This window comes from Staurois parvus, unplaced genomic scaffold (assembly GCF_062004578.1).
Source record: "Staurois parvus isolate SC_StPar_1 unplaced genomic scaffold, SC_StPar_1.0 ptg000747l, whole genome shotgun sequence".
Classification (NCBI taxonomy): Eukaryota; Metazoa; Chordata; class Amphibia; order Anura; family Ranidae; genus Staurois; species Staurois parvus.
This window is the reverse complement of record NW_028318543.1, coordinates 2,860,494-2,883,889: the sequence shown is the minus strand read 5'-3', so window position 1 is coordinate 2,883,889 and position 23,396 is coordinate 2,860,494. Positions and strand designations below refer to the sequence as shown.

Here is a 23,396-nt window from a genome sequence, read left to right as displayed (position 1 = left end):
CCTACAGATAAATAATACATCCTAAGTTGGGTTTTTTTCATCAAAGACATGGAGCAGAATACATCTTGGCCTAAATTTATGAAGAACAATTATTTATTTGCTAACAGAAACAAAGAAAAACGTGAGTTTTTTTTTTCAAAATTTTTGGTCTTTTATTGGTAATTTATCAAAAAATAAAAACCCCAAAAGAAAGCTCTAGTTGTGTGAAGAAAATGATAAAATTTAAGTTTGAGTACAATGTTGTATGACCGCGCAATTGTCATTCAAAGTGTGAGAGCTCTGAATCCTGAAAATTGGCCTGGGCAGGAAGGGGGTGACAGTGCCCGGTATGGAAATGGTTAATAATAATGATAATAATAATAATGATAATAATAATAATTTCTGATTTCAGGTTCCGGTATCTCGATGCTCAGATCCCTGTTTGCCCGGCAGCAGAAAAAAGTTTGGCTCTTCCATATATAAATGCTGCTATGAGTGTTCCCCGTGTCCAGAAGGAGAGATATCCAACATTTCCGGTACGGTTTGTATTTGTTAGTAAGTGATTGTTGGACTCGGCAGACTTTACCAATGTAGTTAACCGGTTCCGTGCCGCCCTATAGCAGAAATACTGCTACAGCTCGGAACGGGTGCGCACAATCATGAATATATACGTGATTTCGCAGTTCCGGGTAGCACCGCCATTCGCAGCCTCGGCTGTCAATCACTGAGTCCCGGCTAGTGATTACTTGCTGGCACCTGGTGATCGCCGAGTATCTCTGACAGGGGAGAGACCTGTGTATAGACAACACGGATCTCTCGCCTGTCAGCTCCTGCACACTGCTTTGTATGGCTCTGCATAGCAGAATGCTTACAGTGAAACACAAACACAGCACACAAGTAACCCTTTGATCGCCCCACGTTAACCCCTTCCTGCCCGGTGCCATTAGTACAGTGTTGGTGCATTTCATTAGCATTGATCACTGTATTGGTGTCACTGGGGATTTCAGTAACACCAAGTAACCCCCCCCCCCCAGTGTCAGAATGCCTGTCACAGTTCCACTATAAGTTGCTGATTGCCTCCATTACTAGAAGAAAATAAAAAATTCCAGTATATATCCCACCATTTGTAAACACTATATATAACTTTAAACCAATTAATTTACACGCATTGGATTTTTTTTTAACAAAGACACGGAGCAGAATACATTTTGGCCTAAATTATGACGAAATAAGATTTTTTAAATTTTTTAACTGGACATGTTTTATATCAAAAAGTCCAAAATATAGTTTTTTTCAAGAAAATATTTTTTTTGTTTATAGAGCAAAAAATTAAAGACACACAGGCGATCAAATACACCCAAGAAACAAACAAGAGATCCCTGTGCTCAAATCCCAAAAGCTAGTACATGCATTTACCCATCAGGTGCTAAAGGGGTGTAACCACATATTAACACTAGAAATACACCCGGGCACACCATCCCACCGATGGGTCCCAACACACCATCCCACCGATGGGTCCCAACACACCATCCCACCGATGGGTCCCAACACACCATCCCACTGATGGGTCCCAACACACAATCCCACCGATGGGTCCCAACACACCATCCCAGCGATGGGTCCCAACACACCATCCCACCGATGGGTCCCAACACACCATCCCACCGATGGGTCCCAACCATTCGCTGTAGCTTAAAAGTATGTGCCGCCTCCAAAGACCAACAACCACCCTGGAGCCAGAACATACCGAGAATAAAAAAAAAACCCACACACACCCCCAGGGAGGGTGGGAGGAAAGCTCGCTCCAATGATGCCATATCCTGGACTGAATAGGGTGACCCCCCCACAACCACACCCAAAGGTGCCGAATTCCCCACCCTGCACTCCCGTCGCCAATCAGATAACCTGCCCATTTTCTAACTCCCACCTACTTTTCTCTTAACCCTTTCTTTTTTTTCTACCCCCCTCTTAAGTCATGTCTACCCTGCGCTATTTTCTTTTTCTTGCTTTTTGCTACAAGCATCACTTTCCAATCAATGTTAACACCTCAGCCACTTCTCAACTACTCAGCTTAACCTCTACATTTAACCTAACACAATGAACACAAGCCACCACTTACTCCAATGGCAACACCCTCAACCTCGCATTCTCCCACTTATGCACTCCCAGCAACATCTCTAACATCCCTTTTCCTCTCTCTGACTACAACCTTCTCAGTTTCACACTTTCCCTGTCTCCTACCTCCCATGCCTCCAACCATCAAACGGTTACCCGCAGGAAACTTGACCACCTCAACCCTTCCCTTCTTCATCCTGCTACTGACTGCCTTTATGATAAAATTGCTCCCCTGTCCTTCCCAGGCCTGGGCACTTCTGCCTACAACAACATTCTGTCATCTTTCCTGGACACACTTGCTCCTCTCACTACACGCAGAACCAGGCCTCACCTGTCACAACCCTGGCAAACAGATGACACCAGAAGTCTCAAGAGATGTAGCCGTGCTCTTGAGCGAGTATGCAGTAAAACTAAATCCCTGAAAGACTTCACCCTCTACAAATCCCTCCTTCTCAAATACAGCTCCTGCCTCCATACTGCTAAACAAACCTACTACACAGGTCTCATCAAAACCCTCTCATCCAAATCCTGTCAACTCTTTTCTACCTTTAATTCCTTACTTCACCCCACACTGCCTCCAGCCACCAACTTGCTTACTGCCCAGGATATTACCAATCATTTCAATAACAAAATCAACACAATTCGTCATGAGATAGCCAGCATCCAGCTTTCTCTCCCAACCAACTCACCAAGTCCAACACCATACTCCTCCTTCAACCCTGTTACCACTGAGGAAGTTGCCAAACTCCTTTCCTCTGTCCACCTCACCACCTTTCCCCTGGATCTGTCCCCTCTCAATTACTATGACCATCTTCCTGCTCCATCCTAAACTCTTAAACCCAAATCTTCAACCTTTCCCTCTCTTCAAGCATGTCTCCTTCCACGGTCAAACATGTACTGACCACCCCCATACTTAAAAAATCCTCACTGGACCCCACCTGTTTAAATAACCTAAGACCCAGCTACCTGCTCCCATTTGCATCCAAGCTTCTTGAATGCCTTATCCACATTGGTATGAGTTGCTACCTCATTGACAACAACTTTTTCAATCCCCTACAGTTCTGCTTCCTCCCCCAACATTCCACTGAAAATGCTCTATTAAAACTCACCAATGATCTGCTAACTGCTAAAACCAATGACCATTACTCCATACTCATACTCTCAGACCTTTCTGCTGCCTTTGACACAGTTGACCACCCACTCGTCCTCAACAAACTCCACTCCCTTGGCCTCCATGACTCTGCTCTTTCCTGGTTATTCTGGTACCTATCTCTGTGCACTTTTAGTGTCACATACAATACCATCTACTCTGCTCCTCTTCCTCTTTCTGTTGGGTTCCCCCAAGGCTCCATCCTTGGGCTCCTCCTCTTCTCTCTCTATATCTCTTCCATAGGCCAGTTGATAATCTCCCATAGCTTCCAATGCCATCTCTATGCTGATAACACCCAGATCTATCTCTCAACTTCTCAATTCACCCCCTCAATCCCCTTACAGATCACAAATTTACTAAGTGACATATCAGTATGGATGTCACACCACTACCTCAAACTCAATCTTTCTAAAACTGAGCTTGTATTAGTTCCTCCTTCTGTATCCCCTCCCCATGACTTTACCATTGAGATCAACGGCACAACCAATGGTCCCTCCACACACGTTAGTGTCTCACGTTCTCACTGGCCTATCCTTACACTAGCTATCCCCCCTTCAGTCTGCTATGAATGCTGGTGCCAGACTAATGCACCTTACTAACCAATCCATGGCTACTGCCCCTCTGCCTATCTCTTCACTGGCTTCAACTAGCCCAACATATAATTTCAAAATCTATGGAAGACAAGAAGGTTCCCATGTTACAAACAACCAGTGGAATTGGTACTATTTGTATGAAAATAAAAAATATGAAAAATACGTGTGAACAAGGTGTCAATCCATTAAAGTGTTCGTTCACCAATGCCAGAAGTCTGCCAAGCAAAGTAGGTGAGGAAGCTTTGTTGCATGAAGAGAACTATGATTGAATTGGTATTGCTGAATCTTGGCTTCATTCTTCACATGACTGGGCCATTAATATTCCTGGCTATGTTCTCTTTCGGAGAGATGGGGGGAATAGGAAAGGTGGTGGTGTCTGTCATTATGTGAGAAGTGATCTCAGAGCGAGTTTAAAAGAGGACCTAGATGATGGAGAGTGTGATGAGGCTGAAGTATTATGGGTGGAACTGCACATGGGGGGGCGTAGTACTAAGGTAATCATTGGAGTTTGTTATAAGCCTCCCAGTGTAAATGAGGAGGTGGAGACTCAGTTCCTTGTACAGATGGAAGGGGCTGCAAGGGCTGGTCCTGTGATAATAATGGGGGATGGTAACAACCCGGAAAGTCACTGGAGTAATGGTACTGAGGAACAGTTAAATGGCAAACATTTTTAAACCTACTACAGCACAATTTTATGGTTCAATTCATAGAAGCCCCAACTAGGAAGAATACTCTGCTGGACCTGGTCATCTCCAACCATGCAGAGCTTATTACGAATGTCCATATAAAAGAACATCTGGGTAGCAGTGACCATAACATGATATCATTTACTGTTAGCTGTAAACAGTGAGCACATATAAGAAAAATAAAAACGCTCCATTTCAAGAGAGCTAATTTTCAAAGCTTGAGAGCTGCTCTCCAAGACATAGACTGGGATGGAATATTGGCATCGATGAAACCCAACATAGAAATGGGAGTTCTTCACAAAGACTGTATATGACCACACTGAAAAATATATTCCCATGGGCAACAAGTAGAAAAGGCTAAAAATCAAACCTATGTGGCTTACGGCCAAAGTTCAAAAAGCTATAGATAATAAGAAGAGAGCTTTTATTAAATATGAAAATGAAGGAACACGATCATCGTTTACACATTACAAAGAATAGAACAGAATATGCAGAAAGGAAATAAAGGCACAAAAATGTAAAATGAGTGACAGATTTTAAAAGATAGCAGGGCCAACCCCCCAAAAATACTTCCAATATATTAATAGTAGAAAGGTCCGGTCCGAGCATGTAGGCCCTTTACAGAACCATCTAGAGGGGGTGACTGGGGACAAAGAGCAGGCCAATATATGAAATCCCTTCTTCAGCTCTGTGTATACAAAGGAACATGGGGAGCTCTTGTCCATAATGGGCGTGGTACTGACACAGCTCCAGATGATCCACATTGGCTCACAATTGATATGATCCAGAAATATTTAGACAGAATAAAGGTGAATAAAGCCCCTGGACCGGATGGCAGACACCCACGGGGCCTTACAGAATTCAGCTCTGTCATTTCACAGCAATTGTTTCTCATTTTTAGGGCCTCTTTAATGACTGGCATAGTACCACTGGATTGGTGTAAGGCCAATGTGGGGCCAATATTTAAAAAAGAGTCAAAATTATAGACCTGTAAGTGTAACTTCTATAGTTGGGAAGATATTGGAGAGTTTAATAAAAAAAACACATAGATGAGTTCTTGCTGGGAAAAAATATTGTAAGCAACAGACAGCATGGATTCATGAAAGACAGAAGTTGTCAAACAAATCTGATTTCTTTTTATGAGGAGGTGAGCAAAACCTTGGACAGAGTGGTGGCGGTGGGCGTAGTATCCATGGACAGAGGGGGGGGGGGGGCTGTGGATGTGGTATACTTGGAGAGAGGGGTGGCGGTGGACATAGTATACATGGACAGGGGGGGGGGGGGCGGGGCTGTGGATATGGTATACTTGGACAGAGGGGTGGTGGTGGATGTGGTATACTTGGACAGAGGGGTGGTGGTGGACGTGGTATACTTGGACAGAGGGGTGGTGGTGGATGTGGTATACTTGGACAGAGGGGTGGCGGTGGACGTAGTATACTTGGGCAGAGGTGGGGGTGGTGGTGGATATGGTATACTTGGACAGAGGGGTGGTGGTGGACGTGGGAAACTTGGACAGAGGGGTGACGGTGGACGTGGTATACTTGGACAGAGGGGTGGCGGTGGATGTGGTATACTTGGACAAAGGGGTGAAGGTGGACGTGCTATACATGGACAGAGGGGGGGGCTGTGGGCATGGTATATTTGGACACAGGGGTGGTGGACGTGGTATACTTGGACAGAGGGGGGGCGGTGGATGTGGTATACTTGGAAAGAGCGGTTGCAGTGGATGTGGTATACTTGGAAAGAGCGGTTGCAGTGGATGTGGTATACTTGAATTTTGCAAAAGCGTTACTCACAGTTCCTCTCACACGGCTAATGTGTAAGATAAAGTCTACGGGCTGGAAAAATCTGAATGTAAATGGAGAGAAAACTGGCTAAAAGATCGTATTCAGAGAGTATTGTTTAATAATTCATACTCTGAATGGTCTGGGGTCATCAGTGGTGTACCCCAAGGTTCAGTGTTGGGGCCCTTACTTTTTAATATATTTATAAACTATATAGGATTTGGGATTATAAATCCCATTTCAGTCTTTGCAGATGACACCAAGCTGTGCCGGGGAATAACGTCCTTGAAGGGGGTCTCCAATTTACAAGCCGACCTCAATGCTCTGTGTAATTGGGGGACTAAGGGGCCAATGAGGTTTAATGTTTCTAAATGAAAGGTTCTGCACTTGGGGGCTACGAACATGCATGCATCATACATACTAGGGGGGGTATAACTGGGGGGTCAATGGTGGAGAAGGATCTGGGGGTGTAAATGGTGGAGAAGGATCTGTGGGGGTCAATGGTGGAGAAGGATCTTGGGAGTCAATGGTGGAAAAGGATCTGGGGGTGTAAATGGTGGAGAAGGATCTGGGGGGGTCAATGGTGGAGAAGGATCTGGGGGGGGTAATGGTGGAGAAGGATCTGGGGGGTTCAATGGTGGAGAAGGATCTGGGGGGGTCAATGGTAGAGAAGGATCTGGGGGAGTCAATGGAGAAGGATCTGGGGGGGTCAAAGGTGGAGAAGGATCTGGGGGTTCTGGTAGATAACAAGCTTAATAATAGCAGCAATGCCAAGCTGCGGGTTCTGACACAAGCAAAATCCTATTAGGAGAGGTATAGACTCCAGAGAGAGAGATATCATCCCCCCCCCCCCCCAACCCCGGTACAAATCATTAGTAAGACCTCATCTGGAATATACAGTTCAGTTTTGGGCAACAATTAAAAAAAAACATTAGGGAACTGGAGAAAGTACAGAGAAGGGCAACTAAACTGATACGAGGCATGGAGGAGATCAGCTATGAGGAAAGATTAGAGGAACTGAATGTATTCTCTACTGAGAAGAGGAGATTAAGGGGGGATATGATCTCCATTTATAATACATAAGGGGGGGATATGATCTCCATGTATAATACATAAGGGGGGGATATGATCGCCATGTATAATACATAAGGGGGGATATGATCTCCATGTATAATACATAAGGGGGATATGATCTCCATGTATAATACATAAGGGGGGATATGATCACCATGTACAATACATAAGGGGGGATATGATCTCCATGTATAATACATAAGGGGGGGATATGATCTCCATGTATAATACATAAGGGGGGATATGATCTCCATGTATAATACATAAGGGGGGATATGATCTCCATGTATAATACATAAGGGGGATATGATCTCCATGTATAATACATAAGGGGGGATATGATCTCCATGTATAATACATAAGGGGGGATATGATCTCCATGTATAATACATAAGGGGGATATGATCTCCATGTATAATACATAAGGGGGGGATATGATCTCCATGTATAATACATAAGGGGGGGGGGGATATGATCTCCCTGTATAATACATAAGAGGGGATATGACCTCCATGTAAAGTGCATAAGGGGGATATGATCTCCATGTATAATACATAAGGGGGGATATGATCTCCATGTATAATACATAAGGGGGGATATGATCTCCATGTATAATACATAAGGGGGATATGATCACCATGTATAATACATAAGGGGGGATATGATCTCCATGTATAATACATAAGGAGGATATGATCTCCATGTATAATACATAAGGGGGGGATATGATCTCCATGTATAATACATAAGGGGGGGATATGATCTCCATGTATAATACATAAGGGGGGAATATGATCTCCATGTATAATACATAAGGGGGGATATGATCACCATGTATAATACATAAGGGGGGATATGATCTCCATGTATAATACATAAGGGGGATATGATCTCCATGTATAATACATAAGGGGGGGGTTTGATCTCCATGTATAATACATAAGGGGGGATATGATCTCCATGTATAATACATAAGGGGGATATGATCACCATGTATAATACATAAGGGGGGATATGATCTCCATGTATAATACATAAGGAGGATATGATCTCCATGTATAATACATAAGGGGGGGATATGATCTCCATGTATAATACATAAGGGGGGATATGATCTCCATGTATAATACATAAGGGGGGAATATGATCTCCATGTATAATACATAAGGGGGGATATGATCTCCATGTATAATACATAAGGGGGTTATGATCTCCATGTATAATACATAAGGGGGGGATATGATCTCCATGTATAATACATAAGGGGGGGGGATATGATCTCCCTGTATAATACATAAGAGGGGATATGACCTCCATGTAAAGTGCATAAGGGGGATATGATCTCCATGTATAATACATAAGGGGGGATATGATCTCCATGTATAATACATAAAGGGGATATGATCTCCATTTATAATACATAAGGGGGATATGATCACCATGTATAATACATAAGGGGGGATATGATCTCCATGTATAATACATAAGGAGGATATGATCTCCATGTATAATACATAAGGGGGGGATATGATCTCCATGTATAATACATAAGGGGGGGATATGATCTCCATGTATAATACATAAGGGGGGGAATATGATCTCCATGTATAATACATAAGGGGGGATATGATCACCATGTATAATACATAAGGGGGGATATGATCTCCATGTATAATACATAAGGGGGATATGATCACCATGTATAATACATAAGGGGGGATATGATCTCCATGTATAATACATAAGGAGGATATGATCTTCATGTATAATACATAAGGGGGGATATGATCTCCATGTATAATACATAAGGGGGGGATATGATCTCCATGTATAATACATAAGGGGGGAATATGATCTCCATGTATAATACATAAGGGGGGATATGATCACCATGTATAATACATAAGGGGGGGATATGATCTCCATGTAAAATACATAAGGGGGATATGATCACATGTATAATACATAGGGGGGGGGGGGGGGGTATGGTCACCATGTATAATACATAAGGGGGGATATGATCTCCATGTATAATACATAAGGGGGTATATGATCTCCATGTATAATACATAAGGGGGATATGATCTCCATGTATAATACATAAGGGGGATATGATCTCCATGTATAATACATAAGGGGGATATGATCTCCATGTATAATACATAAGGGGGGATATGATCTTCATATAAAATACATAAGGGGGGATATCATCTCCATGTATAATACATAAGGGGGGATATGATCTCCATGTATAATACATAAGGGGGATATGATCTCCATGTATAATACATAAGGGGGGATATGATCACCATGTACAATACATAAGGGGGGATATGATCTCCATGTATAATACATAAGGGGGGATATGATCTCCATGTATAATACATAAGGGGGGAATATGATCTCCATGTATAATACATAAGGGGGGATATGATCTCCATGTATAATACATAAGGGGGTTATGATCTCCATGTATAATACATAAGGGGGGGATATGATCTCCATGTATAATACATAAGGGGGGGGGGATATGATCTCCCTGTATAATACATAAGAGGGGATATGACCTCCATGTAAAGTGCATAAGGGGGATATGATCTCCATGTATAATACATAAGGGGGGATATGATCTCCATGTATAATACATAAAGGGGATATGATCTCCATTTATAATACATAAGGGGGATATGATCACCATGTATAATACATAAGGGGGGATATGATCTCCATGTATAATACATAAGGAGGATATGATCTCCATGTATAATACATAAGGGGGGGATATGATCTCCATGTATAATACATAAGGGGGGGATATGATCTCCATGTATAATACATAAGGGGGGGAATATGATCTCCATGTATAATACATAAGGGGGGATATGATCACCATGTATAATACATAAGGGGGGATATGATCTCCATGTATAATACATAAGGGGGATATGATCACCATGTATAATACATAAGGGGGGATATGATCTCCATGTATAATACATAAGGAGGATATGATCTTCATGTATAATACATAAGGGGGGATATGATCTCCATGTATAATACATAAGGGGGGGATATGATCTCCATGTATAATACATAAGGGGGGAATATGATCTCCATGTATAATACATAAGGGGGGATATGATCACCATGTATAATACATAAGGGGGGGATATGATCTCCATGTAAAATACATAAGGGGGATATGATCACATGTATAATACATAGGGGGGGGGGGGTATGGTCACCATGTATAATACATAAGGGGGGATATGATCTCCATGTATAATACATAAGGGGGTATATGATCTCCATGTATAATACATAAGGGGGATATGATCTCCATGTATAATACATAAGGGGGATATGATCTCCATGTATAATACATAAGGGGGATATGATCTCCATGTATAATACATAAGGGGGGATATGATCTTCATATAAAATACATAAGGGGGGATATCATCTCCATGTATAATACATAAGGGGGGATATGATCTCCATGTATAATACATAAGGGGGATATGATCTCCATGTATAATACATAAGGGGGGATATGATCACCATGTACAATACATAAGGGGGGATATGATCTCCATGTATAATACATAAGGGGGGGATATGATCTCCATGTATAATACATAAGGGGGGATATGATCTCCATGTATAATACATAAGGGGGGATATGATCTCCATGTATAATACATAAGGGGGATATGATCTCCATGTATAATACATAAGGGGGGATATGATCTCCATGTATAATACATAAGGGGGGATATGATCTCCATGTATAATACATAAGGGGGATATGATCTCCATGTATAATACATAAGGGGGGGATATGATCTCCATGTATAATACATAAGGGGGGGGGATATGATCTCCCTGTATAATACATAAGAGGGGATATGACCTCCATGTAAAGTGCATAAGGGGGATATGATCTCCATGTATAATACATAAGGGGGGATATGATTGCCATGTAAAATACATAAGGGGGATATGATTTCCATTTATAATACATAAGGGGGTATGATCTCCATATATAATACATAAGGGGGGGATATGATCTCCAAATATAATACATAAGGGGGGTATATGATCTCCATATATAATACATAAGGGGGGGATATGATCTCCATGTATAATACATAAGGGGGGGATATGATCTCCATGTATAATACATAAGGGGGATATGATCTCCATGTATAATACATAAGGGGGGATATGATCTCCATGTATAATACATAAGGGGGATATGATCTCCATGTATAATACATAAGGGGGGATATGATCTCCTTGAGTAATACATAAGGGTCTCCATGTATAATACATAAGGGGGGATATGATCGCCATGTATAATACATAAGGAGAGATATGATCTCCATATATAATACATAAGGGGGGTATATGATCTCCATATATAATACATAAGGGGGGATATGATCTCCATGTATAATACATAAGGAGGGGATATGATCTCCATGTATAATACATAAGGGGGATATGATCTCCATGTATAATACATAAGGGGGATATGATCTCCATGTATAATACATAAGGAGGGGATATGATCTCCATATATAATACATAAGGGGGGATATGATCTCCATGTATAATACATAAGGAGGGGATATGATCTCCATGTATAATACATAAGGGGGATATGATTTCCATTTATAATACATAAGGGGGTATGATCTCCATGTATAATACATAAGGGGGGGATATGATCTCCATGTATAATACATAAGGGGGGATATGATCTCCATGTATAATACATAAGGGGTGATATGATTGCCATGTATAATACATAAGGTAGATATGATTTCCATGTATAATACATAAGGGGGGTATGATCTCAATGTATAATACATAAGGGGGGGATATGATCTCCATGTATAATACATAAGGGGGGATATAATCTCCATGTATAATACATAAGGAGAGATATGATCTCCATGTATAATACATAAGGGGGGATATGATCTCCATGTATAATACATAAGGGGGATATGATCTCCATGTATAATACATAAGGGGGAATATGATCTCCATATATAATACATAAGGGGGGATATGATCTCCATGTATAATACATAAGGGGGAATATGATCTCCATGTATAATACATGAGGGGGGATATGATCGCCATGTATAATACATAAGGGGGATATGATTTCCATGTTTAATACATAAGGGAGTATGATCTCCATGTATAATACATAAGGGGGGGATATGATCCCCATGTATAATACATAAGGGGGGATATGATTGCCATGTAAAATACATAAGGGGGATATGATTTCCATTTATAATACATAAGGGGGTATGATCTCCATATATAATACATAAGGGGGGGATATGATCTCCAAATATAATACATAAGGGGGGTATATGATCTCCATATATAATACATAAGGGGGGGATATGATCTCCATGTATAATACATAAGGGGGGGATATGATCTCCATGTATAATACATAAGGGGGATATGATCTCCATGTATAATACATAAGGGGGGATATGATCTCCATGTATAATACATAAGGGGGGTATACAATCACCATATATAATACATAAGGGGGGGATATGATCTCCATGTATAATACATAAGGGGGGGATATGATCTCCATGTATAATACATAAGGGGGGGATATGATCTCCATGTATAATACATAAGGGGGATATGATCTCCAGGTATAATACATAAGGGGGGATATGATCTCCAGGTATAATACATAAGGGGGATCTGATCTCCATGTATAATACATAAGGGGGGTGTATGATCTTCATGTATAATACATAAGGGGGGGGGGGTATGATCTCCATGTATAATACATAAGGGGGGGGGGGATACGATCACCATGTATAATACATAAGAGGGGATATGATCTCCATGTATAATACATAAGGGGGTATATTATCTCCATGTATAATACATAAGGGGGATATGATCTCCATGTATAATACATAAGGGGGCATATAATCACGATGTATAATACATAAGGGGGGGATATGATCTCCATGTATAATACATAAGGGGGGATATGATCTCCATGTATAATACATAAGGGGGGATATGATCTCCATGTATAATACATAAGGGGGGTTATGATCACTATGTATAATACATAAGGGGGGATATGATCTCCATGTATAATACATAATGGGGATATGATCTCCATGTATAATACATAAGGGGGGATATGATCTCCATATGTAATACATAAGGGGGATATGATCTCCATGTATAATACATAAGGGGGGATATGATCTCCATGTATAATACATAAGGGGGGATATGATCTCCATGTATAATACATAAGGGGGATATGATCTCCATGTATAATACATAAAGGAGGATATGATCTCCATTTATAATACATAAGGGGGGATATGATCTCCATGTATAATACATCAGTGGTTCATATATTAATATTAATTTTATTATACATTATTTATATAGCGCCAAAAAGTTTGCTCAGCGCTGTACATTATAGTGGGGGACAGAACATGAGATGATACAGTAACAATACAATACACGAGGGGTTTGAGGGCCCTGCTCCTTCAAGCTTAGAATCTAGGAGAGAGGGGTTAGTGGTACAAGAGGAAGAGGCTGTGGGGTATGGAGCGGAGGAGATCGGCTGTTAGGTGAGGGCGGGGTAGGCTTCCCTGAAGAGATGGGTTTTCAGGGTGCGCCTAAAAGTGAGGAGGGTAGGTGACAGTCTGATGGATTGGGGTCTGGGCAGTTGAGAGGTCAGAGGAGGGTAGTGTTGAGGGGGTTATCATTGGAGGGAGGCTAGGTGGGGTGGAGGATGAGCATTGGCGATGTCCCTACGAATTGCGACGATCTTGTTTTGGAAGTAATTAGCAATCTTGTGGGTGGTGTGTGAGATACTGGGTGGAGGTGGGGGGGAGAAAGTGCGAGTTAAAAGTGAAGAGCTGGCGAGGACTGGAGGAGAGGGTATTGATGAGGTTTACGAAGTAGGCTTGTTTGGCAGTGTAGAGGGAGGAGGTGTAGGTGAGGAAAGCAGATTTGTATAGGGTGTACACTTGTTGGGATCTGGTTTTGCACCATAGTCGCTCCAGCGCACGACAGCATTGTTTAAGATTTTGGTGTGGTCGTTCTGCTAGGGTTGAAGCAGTCGGATTCTGATGCTACGTGTTGTTACGGGTGCTAAGGAGTCTAGGGCGGCTGACAGTGAATTGTTATAAGCAGTAGCGGCCAGGTCAGCGCAGGACAGGGGAAGGATACTGTCATAGAGTCGGTCAGCTGCAGAGTGGAGTGGGGCAGGGTTCAGGTTGCAGAGGTTACGGCTGGTGATGGTTTGAGGAATGGGGGGAGGTGTTTGAGGATGGGGAGACGAAGAACATAACAAGGTTGTGGTCGGAGAGAGGGAAAGGGGCTTTTGTGAGGTTGTGGGGGGTGCAGAGATGAGAGAAGACAAGATCCAGGGTGTTCTCGTCGGAGTGGGTGGAGGACTGTGTACACTGTGTGAGTGCAAAGAAAGAAGTTAGGTGGAGGAGTCGGGATGACGTTGATAGGGATATTGAAGTCTCCAAAGATGATAGTGGGTAGCTCAGAGGAGAGGAAGAAGGGTAGCCACGTGGAGTTATCATCAAGGAAGCGGGATACGGGTCCAGGAGGCTGATAGATTACTGCAATCCTCAGAGGGGTGGGAGAGAATAGCCAGATGCAGTGGGCCTCAAAGGAGGAGAATGATAGAGGGGGGGTTTGGGAGGACCTAGAATGTGCTCAGCGGTGACAAGAGCATGCCGACCCCACCACCTCTGAGACCGCTTGGTCTGGGTGAATGGGTCCAGACGAGACCTCCATAGAAGAGTGCTGCAGGGGAGGTAGAGTCGGTGGCCTGGATCCAGGTTTCGGTGACCGCTAGGAGGTTGAGGGATCGGGAGATAAAGAGGTCATGGATGGCGGTGAGCTTGTTGCAAACCGATCGGGCATTCAGGAGTTCACACGAGAATGGAGGTTTGGTTGTGGGGAGCAGGGGGACAGGTATTAGGTTAAGGGGGTTGCGGCAGTTTGTGGAAGTAGGAGGGTGCCTAGTGGGTGAGTGAGGTTGTGAGGGACCAGGGTTCGGAGAGATGTCCCTGGTGGTTAGGAGAAGAAGGAGGGTGAGAAAGGTGGCATGAGAGCGGGATGAGCAAGAGCGTGTGAGTCTGCTAGTGGTGGCGTGTGGGTTGGGAGAAGAGTGGAGTATTAGGAGAAGGTGGTAAGAGCCGTAGTGGGGAGATGGAAGCAGTGAGGGTGCGATGTGTAGTTGTTTTGGAGCAGTAGGGGGGTAGAGAGAGGAGATTTTGGGCATGGAGGAGAGGAGTATGAGGAGGAGGAGTACAGGTGGCATTTTAGGAGGGTAAGCAGAGTGGTGGACAGTTGAGGGAGGTGAAATGTTTCTCAGGGAGCATTGTTGTGGATAGTCCGTCGTGCAGTGGCGTATCACATTGAAGTAGCTTCTCATAGCAGGTGTTCTAGTGATTAGGATCTTTCCGTGACAAGAGTTCTCGTGCTTGGGATCGGGATGGGTAGACGCCGGAAGGGCTGCGGGTCAGGGCTGGGTTGTGCCGGGGTAGGCGATGGTGGGCCTCACCAGGTTGAGGTCGTCCATTGGGCAGGTCGAGATCATCTTTTGGGCTCAGCAGGTCCGGGCAGGGTAGCGGCCTGGAGGGTAATGTTAGGCATTGCCAGGCTGGGGTCGTCTGGTGGGTTTGGCGGCGTAGAAGTAGGCTCACTGCGGGCTTGAGGAGATGCGAGGTGAACGTCCACAGTGGAGCTCATCGGATGGACTTCGGGTCAGGGCAGGGTTGTTCCGGGGTAGGCGTAGGTAGGCCTCACCAGGTCGAGGTTGTTCGTTGGGCTTAGCAGGTCCTGTCAGGGTTGCGTCGTGGAAGGCGATGGTAGGCCTCACCAGTCTGTGGTCGTCTGCTGGGTACGGCGGCATGGATGCAGGATCGCTTCTGGTCCCTTGGTTGTTGGGGCAGCAGGAGACCGGAGGGCAGCCAGATTGGGTGCTGTAGGCTGTGTGCTGGTGGCTGGATTTTGGTGCTGTGAGCCACGTGCTCTGTCAGTGCAGTGTGCTGGGTGACCTGGAGCGGTCCCTGGGCCGAGGCTGGGAACTGGTTGCTGGGTGCTGGCTGTTGCAGAGTGCTGGGAGGCCTGGAATCAGCCGATGGGCCGAGGCTGGGTGCTGGGTGCTGGCTGGGTACTAGTTGCTGGGTGGCCTGAAGTGGACCCTGGGCCGAGGCTGGGTGCAGGTTGCTGTCTGTGGCAGGGTGCTGGGTGGACTGGGGTGGGCCCCTGGGCTGATGGAGAGGGTCCCCGGGAGCAGGCAAGTCAGCAGGGGGTGGAGTGGCGGCGATCTTGGCCATCGATCGGCGTTTTGGGTCTCAGCTGTGGCAAAAAGTGAGGCCGTGGCTTCGTAAGCCGCAAATCCTGGAGCTCCGGGATTGGGCTGAAACTGGCCCAGCACTCCTCCCTGGGTGCTTATCGGGGGCCACAGGGTGCTGGGGGCCCCTTTGGAGTCCGCTGCCATCCGGATGGGGACTTGGGCGATGGAGCTCCTGACTACAGGACTACTCCGGTCGCCATCTTCGACATATAGTGAACTCGGTTTAGAGTTATTCACCCTGAGGTCATCACAGAGGACAAGGGGGCGCTCTTTACTTCTGGAGGAAAAGAGATTTAATCTCCAAACACGGAAAGGTTTCTTCAGAGTAAGAGCTGTGAGAATGTGGAATAGACTCCCTCAAGAGTTGGTTGTGGCCAGCTCAGTGGATTGCTGTAGGAAAGTCCTGGATTCTTTCTTGGATACACAGAATATAACTGGATAGAACATTTATAGGGAGAGTTGATCCAGGGAGATGTTCATTTTCAGGGTTTTCAGACAATATAAATTGAAACTCCCCATTGTCACTTTTTGTCTATTTATTGTGCATATCTTTTTTTTTCACCACATGCTAATGTGCATAATGTTCAGTCTCTACACATAGGAGTTCAACTGTGTAATTATCTATCTATCTATCTATCTATCTATCTATCTATCTACCAGGCCCTACCGCTCCCACAGACACTGGACCCGTAGCACCCTCAGTCGCTGGCCCGCAGCATCCGCATGCACTGGCTCACTTTGCCCACGGATGCCGAGTACTACTGCACCTAGCTACACCTAGCCCACTCCACCTCCAGACGTCTGTCCACACCACCGCCTGACGACGACCTTTCAACACCTCCTGATGCCAGGCCCTCCAGCACCTTCAGCGCCTCCCGACGCCGAGCCCTCAGCACCTGACGCCTGGCCTCAACATCTCCAGTCACCGAGCCGCCAGCATCACCAGACGCCGTGCCTACCAACACCCCCGGACATCGCATCCTATGACCCCTCCGCTTGCCAAACCACCGTACCCACTCAAGACGCGTCACAGCACCCACGGACGCCAGCAGACTGCATCCACAGACTGCAACCAGCCAGCTGCTGACCCAGCTGCCCTCCTCTCTCACTCTCCCACTTCAGAAGGACTCAAATGGACTCCTCCATGGCAATACAGACTCTCCACATCACCTTGCCCTGACCTGTATCCCGCCACCTCCCCGACTTGTCCAGCACTCCGCTCACCCCAACATGCCACCTGCACTCCTCCTCCTCGTATTCCTCTCCTCCATCCCAAAATTTGCCTCCCTCTACCCGCCTACCCCCCCAAACAGCTCTACATTGCCCCTTCACTTCTCCCCTCTTCCCACTATGGCACTCACCACCTCCTCCTGCTATTCCACTCCCCCCGTCGACCCACTCCCCCATCAGACCCACACACTCCTGCACCTCCCATTCCCATGCCACCTTCCTCACCCTTCTCCTTCTCCTATCCACTGGGGACATCTCCCCAAACCCTGGCCCCTCACCACCCCACCCCCCCTAGGGACCCCCCTGCTCCTGCCTGCCGCCGCAACCCCCTCAACCTCATACCTGTGCCCCTCCTCCCCGCATCCAACCCCCCTCTCTCGGTTGCACTCCTGAACGCCTGCTCAGTATGCAACAAGCTTACCGCCATCCATGACCTCTTTATCTCCCGCTCCCTCAACCTCATAGCGGTCACCGAGATCTGGGTACAGGCCACTGATTCTACCTTCCCTGCGGCACTCTCCTATGGAGGTCTCGTCTGGTCCCATTCACCCAGACCGAGAGGTCGCAGAGGTGGTGGTGTTGGAATGCTCCTATCACCGCTGAGCACCTTCCAGGTCCTCCCTAACCCCCCTCTCTATCATTCTCCTCCTTCAAGGCTCACTGCATCCGACTCTACTCCCTCACCCCCCTAAGTATCGCAGTGATCTACAGGCCTCCCGGATCCATACCCCGCTTCCTGGATGACTTCGCCGCCTAGCTTCCCATCTTCCTCTCCTCTGAGCTACCGACCATCATCCTTGGGGACTTCAATATCCCCATCAACAACAACAACCCGACTACTTCCCATCTCCTCCACCTAAGCTCCTCCTTTGCGCTCACACAGCACACGCAATCCTCCACCCACATTGATGGGAACACCCTGGACCTTGTCTTCTCCCACCTCTGTACCCTCAACCAGTTCACTAACACCCCCCTCCCTCTCTCCAACCACCACCTCCTCACATTCTCCGTCTCCCCTTCCCCTAACTCCCCCCCCAAAGTGCCAAACCATCACCAGCCGCAACCTCCGCAACCTGCACCCGGCCCCCCTCCACTCGGCTGCCGACCGCTTACACGACAGCATCCTTCCACTGTTATGTCCTGACCTAGCCACCTCCACGTACAACGACTCACTGTCAGCTGCCCTAGACTCTCTGGCACCCCTAACCACACGCAACATCAAACCTAGGCCGCTTCAACCATGGCAGAACGACCATACTAAATGCCTCAAATGTCGCAGTCGCGCACTGGAGTGAATATGGCGCAAAACCAGGTCCCCTTGTGCATTCTCCCTCTACAAATCTGCCTTCCTCACCTACACCTCCTCCCTCCACACCGTCAAGCAGGCCTACTTCGTAAACCTGATCAACACCCTCTCCACCTGCCCTCGCCGACTCTTCTCCACCTTCAACTCCCTGCTCTCTCCCCCTCCTCCTCCACTCAGCACTTCACTCACCGCCAACGAGATTGCCACTCATTTCCACAACAAGATTGACACAATCCGTAAGGACATAGTCAACTCGCAATCTACCTCCCCACCCAGCCTCCCCCCCATCACCCCCCCATCTCTCCCCTCCTCTGACCTCACAACCGCACTGCCCCCCACCACACCCAAGGCCCCGCTTACCGTAACCCCCCCAACAATGTACTCCTTCAACCCTGCTACCACTGAGGAAGTCACCAGGGTCTTCTCAGAAGCCCACCTCATTACCTGCCCCCTGGACCCTATCCCCTCTCAACTCCTCCAGTCACCCCCCTCTTCCCTTAACCACTCCCTCACCCACATCTTCAATCTCTCCCTCTCTACTGGCGCATTCCCCTCCCCCCTAAAGCATGCGCACATCACCCTCATACTCAAAAAGTCCTCCCTGGACCCCACTGACCCAAATAACCTTAGACCCATCTCCCTGCTGCCATTTACTTCCAAGCTCCTTGAGCGCCTAGTCTACGATCACCTAAGCGCCCACCTGACAACAACCTCCTTGATCCACTACAGTCAAGCTTCCGTCCCCTACACTCCACCAAAATCGCCCTCCGCAAAATCACTAACGACCTGCTAACCGCCAAAGCCAAAGGCGACTACTCTGTCCTCCATCTCCTGGACCTCTCCGCGGCCTTTGACACAGTTGACCACCCCCTCCTCCTTAATAAACTTCTCTCCCTTGGCATCAGAGACACCGCTCTCTCCTGGTTCTCCTCTTACCTATCCTGACGATCCTTCAGCATTTCCTACAACGGTGCCACCTTCCCTTCCCTCCCCCTCTCTGTTGGGGTCCCCCAAGGCTTTGTCCTTGGACCCCTTCTCTTCTCCATCTACACCTCCTCCCTTGGCAAACTCATACACTCCCACGGCTTCAACTTTCACCTCTACGCTGATGACACTCAAATTTACCTCTCCACCCCTCACCTCACCCACACAGTCTCCGCCCGCATCGCTCACCTAAACGACATCTCAGACTGGATGTCACTCCATTTCCTCAAGCTTAACCTCTCCAAAATCGAGCTCCTCATCTTTCCCCCTGCCCACTTACCCCCCCATCCTATCCATCACTACCAACAACACCACCATCAATCCCGCCCCGCAAGCCAAAGTCCTTGGCGTCATTCTGGACTCTAACCTTTCCTTTCAACCTCATGTTGTCAGGGCAGGGCTGAGGAACGGACAGGTAGGCCTAGTGGCAGGGTAACGCACTGGCGGACGACAACCACCACCAACAGACCGAAGTCCCTCAGGGCGCGGAGTCTAAGTCCCAGGCTGCCCTTAACCAGGGCCCCTGATGGTGGGGATGGACTTGACGCAGCCAGGAACCAGGTCGCGGCCCCCGAGACACCCCGGCTGCGGTAATGGCCGCCGCCAATGGCGTGTAGCTGGTAAGAATGACAATAACGTAGTCAGGCAAGCTGGGTCAACAACAACGGGACAAAACGGTACAGAACAGTAGACAGAGAATAACAGGTCACGGGCCGGGTTCAGCAACGGAAGGTCAGATCAAAGGAAAACACAGAGAATGGTCTTAGTCACAAGCCGAGTCAAATACCAGAAGAGTCACGAGAGTATACACAGAGCTGTAGCAAGACAAAGACACAAGACACAAGTGCAAAGAGCATGTGCGGATCACAGGCTTATATGTACTCAGCCACACCCCTCTGGGGGATGGACCTCAGAGACCTGAAGGCATAAAAGATTCCCACCATGCTCAGCAGAAATCCAAGATGGATGCCAGCACATGGAGTAACATAACCTCTGGGAAAAGGTAGGACCTTGACACATGTCAAATCACTTACAAACACATGCAGGCTCCACCTCTGCAACATCGCCAAGATACGCTCCTTCCTCACCCCAGACACCACTAAACTACTCGTGCACTCACTGATTATCTCACACCTCGACTACTGCAACTCCCTTCTCACAGGCCTACCCCAGCGCAGGCTCTCCCCGCTCCAGACCATCCTAAACTCAGCGGCCAGACTCATTCACCTCACCAACCGCTCCACCTCTGCCACCCCCCTCTGCCTATCCCTCCACTGGCTCCCGATTGCCCAACACATCAAATTCAAACTACTAACCCTGACCTACAAAGCCGTGCACAACACTGCCCCTAACTACCTCACCAACCTGATTCCCAAGTACCACCCTACCCGTACCCTTCGCTCTTCACAGGACCTCCTTCTATCTTGCTTTCTGGTCTCCTCCTCCCACACACGATTGCAAGACTTCTCAAGGTCCTCCCCCATCCTCTGGAACTCACTGCCCCAGTCCATCAGACTGTCACCTTCCCTCCTCACCTTCAGGTGCACCCTGAAAACCCACCTCTTCAGGGAAGCCTACCCCTCCCTCACCTAACAGCCGTTCTCCTTCATTCTTCCTACCACTCCATCCCCCACAGCCACTTCCTCCTGTGCTACTACCCCCTCCCTCCTATATTGTAAGCTCGAAAGAGTAGGGCCCTCTAACCCCTCGTTCACTGTTGTTGTTGCTGTTCTGTTTCTTGTATTGTCCCCCCCACTCTATTGTACAGCGCTGAGTAAACCCTTTGGTGCTATATAAACTCGATGTAATAATAATAATAATAATATCTATCTTCCACAATTAACTGATGGAAATCCCATTGCTAGCTGTGAGACAACACAAGACAGTTCATTTCCTCAGAAGCTCTGACCCCGATGCTCATTGTGTTTGTATTGTTCTTCCTGCAGACAGTGAAAACTGCATGAAATGTCCTGATGATGAATGGCCAAATGAGAAGAAGGATCGGTGTGTTCCAAGAGTGGTGGAATTTCTCTCCTACACTGGTGACACCATTGTTGCAGTATTTTCAGCTGTCTCCATCCTCTGTTGCCTTCTGACTGGTTTAATATTGGGGATATTTATATATTACCGGGACACCCCCATTGTTAAAGCCAATAACCGGAACCTGAGCTATCTTCTCCTGGCCTCCATCATGCTGAGCTTCCTCTGTGTCTTCTTGTTCCTCGGCTATCCAGTAGATGTGACCTGCATGCTGCGTGTCACCTCTTTTGGTGTCATCTTCTCAGTTGCCGTCTCTTCTCTACTTGCCAAAAGTATCATGGTGTGTATTGCTTTTAAAGCCACCAAACCTGGGAGTCCCTGGAGGAAATGGATGGGAACCAAACTGTCCAATTGTATCATTTGTGTCTTCTCACTGGTCCAAGTCATAATCTGTGTCACTTGGTTGTCTATTTCTCCCCCCTTCCAGGATCGAGACACTCACTCTTATCAGGGGAAGATCATCATTCAGTGTAATGAGGGTTCAGTTATCGGCTTCTACTCTGTCCTGGGATATATGGGGCTTTTGGCAGCTGTGAGCTTCATTATAGCTTTTATAGCCAGGACATTACCGGACAGTTTTAATGAGGCCAAGTACATCACCTTCAGCATGCTGGTGTTCTGCAGTGTCTGGATTGCCATGATCCCGGCCTATCTGAGCACCAGAGGGAAATACATGGTGGCTGTGGAGGTCTTTGCTATAATAGCATCAAGTTCTGGACTTCTTGGCTGTATATTCTTCCCAAAATGTTACATAATTCTGCTCAGACCTGACCTGAATACAAAGACAGTTATCCGCTGATATGTGAGGAGCAACACTGGGTTACCTGTAGTTATGGCATTATCTCTATTATTATATATATATATTAGTATTGTACTCGTGTTTGGGAATTTAAATATTTAATACTTACCTTTTCGGTAGATGGTGAGTCTAACTGAGTCTCCCTTGAAGAGCTATGGATGCCACTAGTATCAGATACTTTGGGTTTGTTGGAAACCTTGTCCCCTGCTGGGTGTAGTGGTTCCTCCCATCAGCCGTTACATCACTA

General features: G+C 46.4%; 1 protein-coding gene across 1 annotated transcript; it reads left to right on the top strand.

The window, feature by feature from the left end:
• Nucleotides 1-397: 397 nt before the first annotated feature.
• On the top strand, nt 398-23,149 carry LOC149445085 (vomeronasal type-2 receptor 26-like). Its single transcript, XM_089654251.1, has 2 exons — nt 398-515; nt 22,257-23,149. Exon 2 carries the CDS (start codon nt 22,271-22,273, stop codon nt 23,147-23,149), a length of 879 nt encoding a protein of 292 aa, XP_089510377.1. The 5' UTR covers nt 398-515; nt 22,257-22,270.
• The last annotated feature ends 247 nt before the right edge of the window (nt 23,150-23,396 follow it).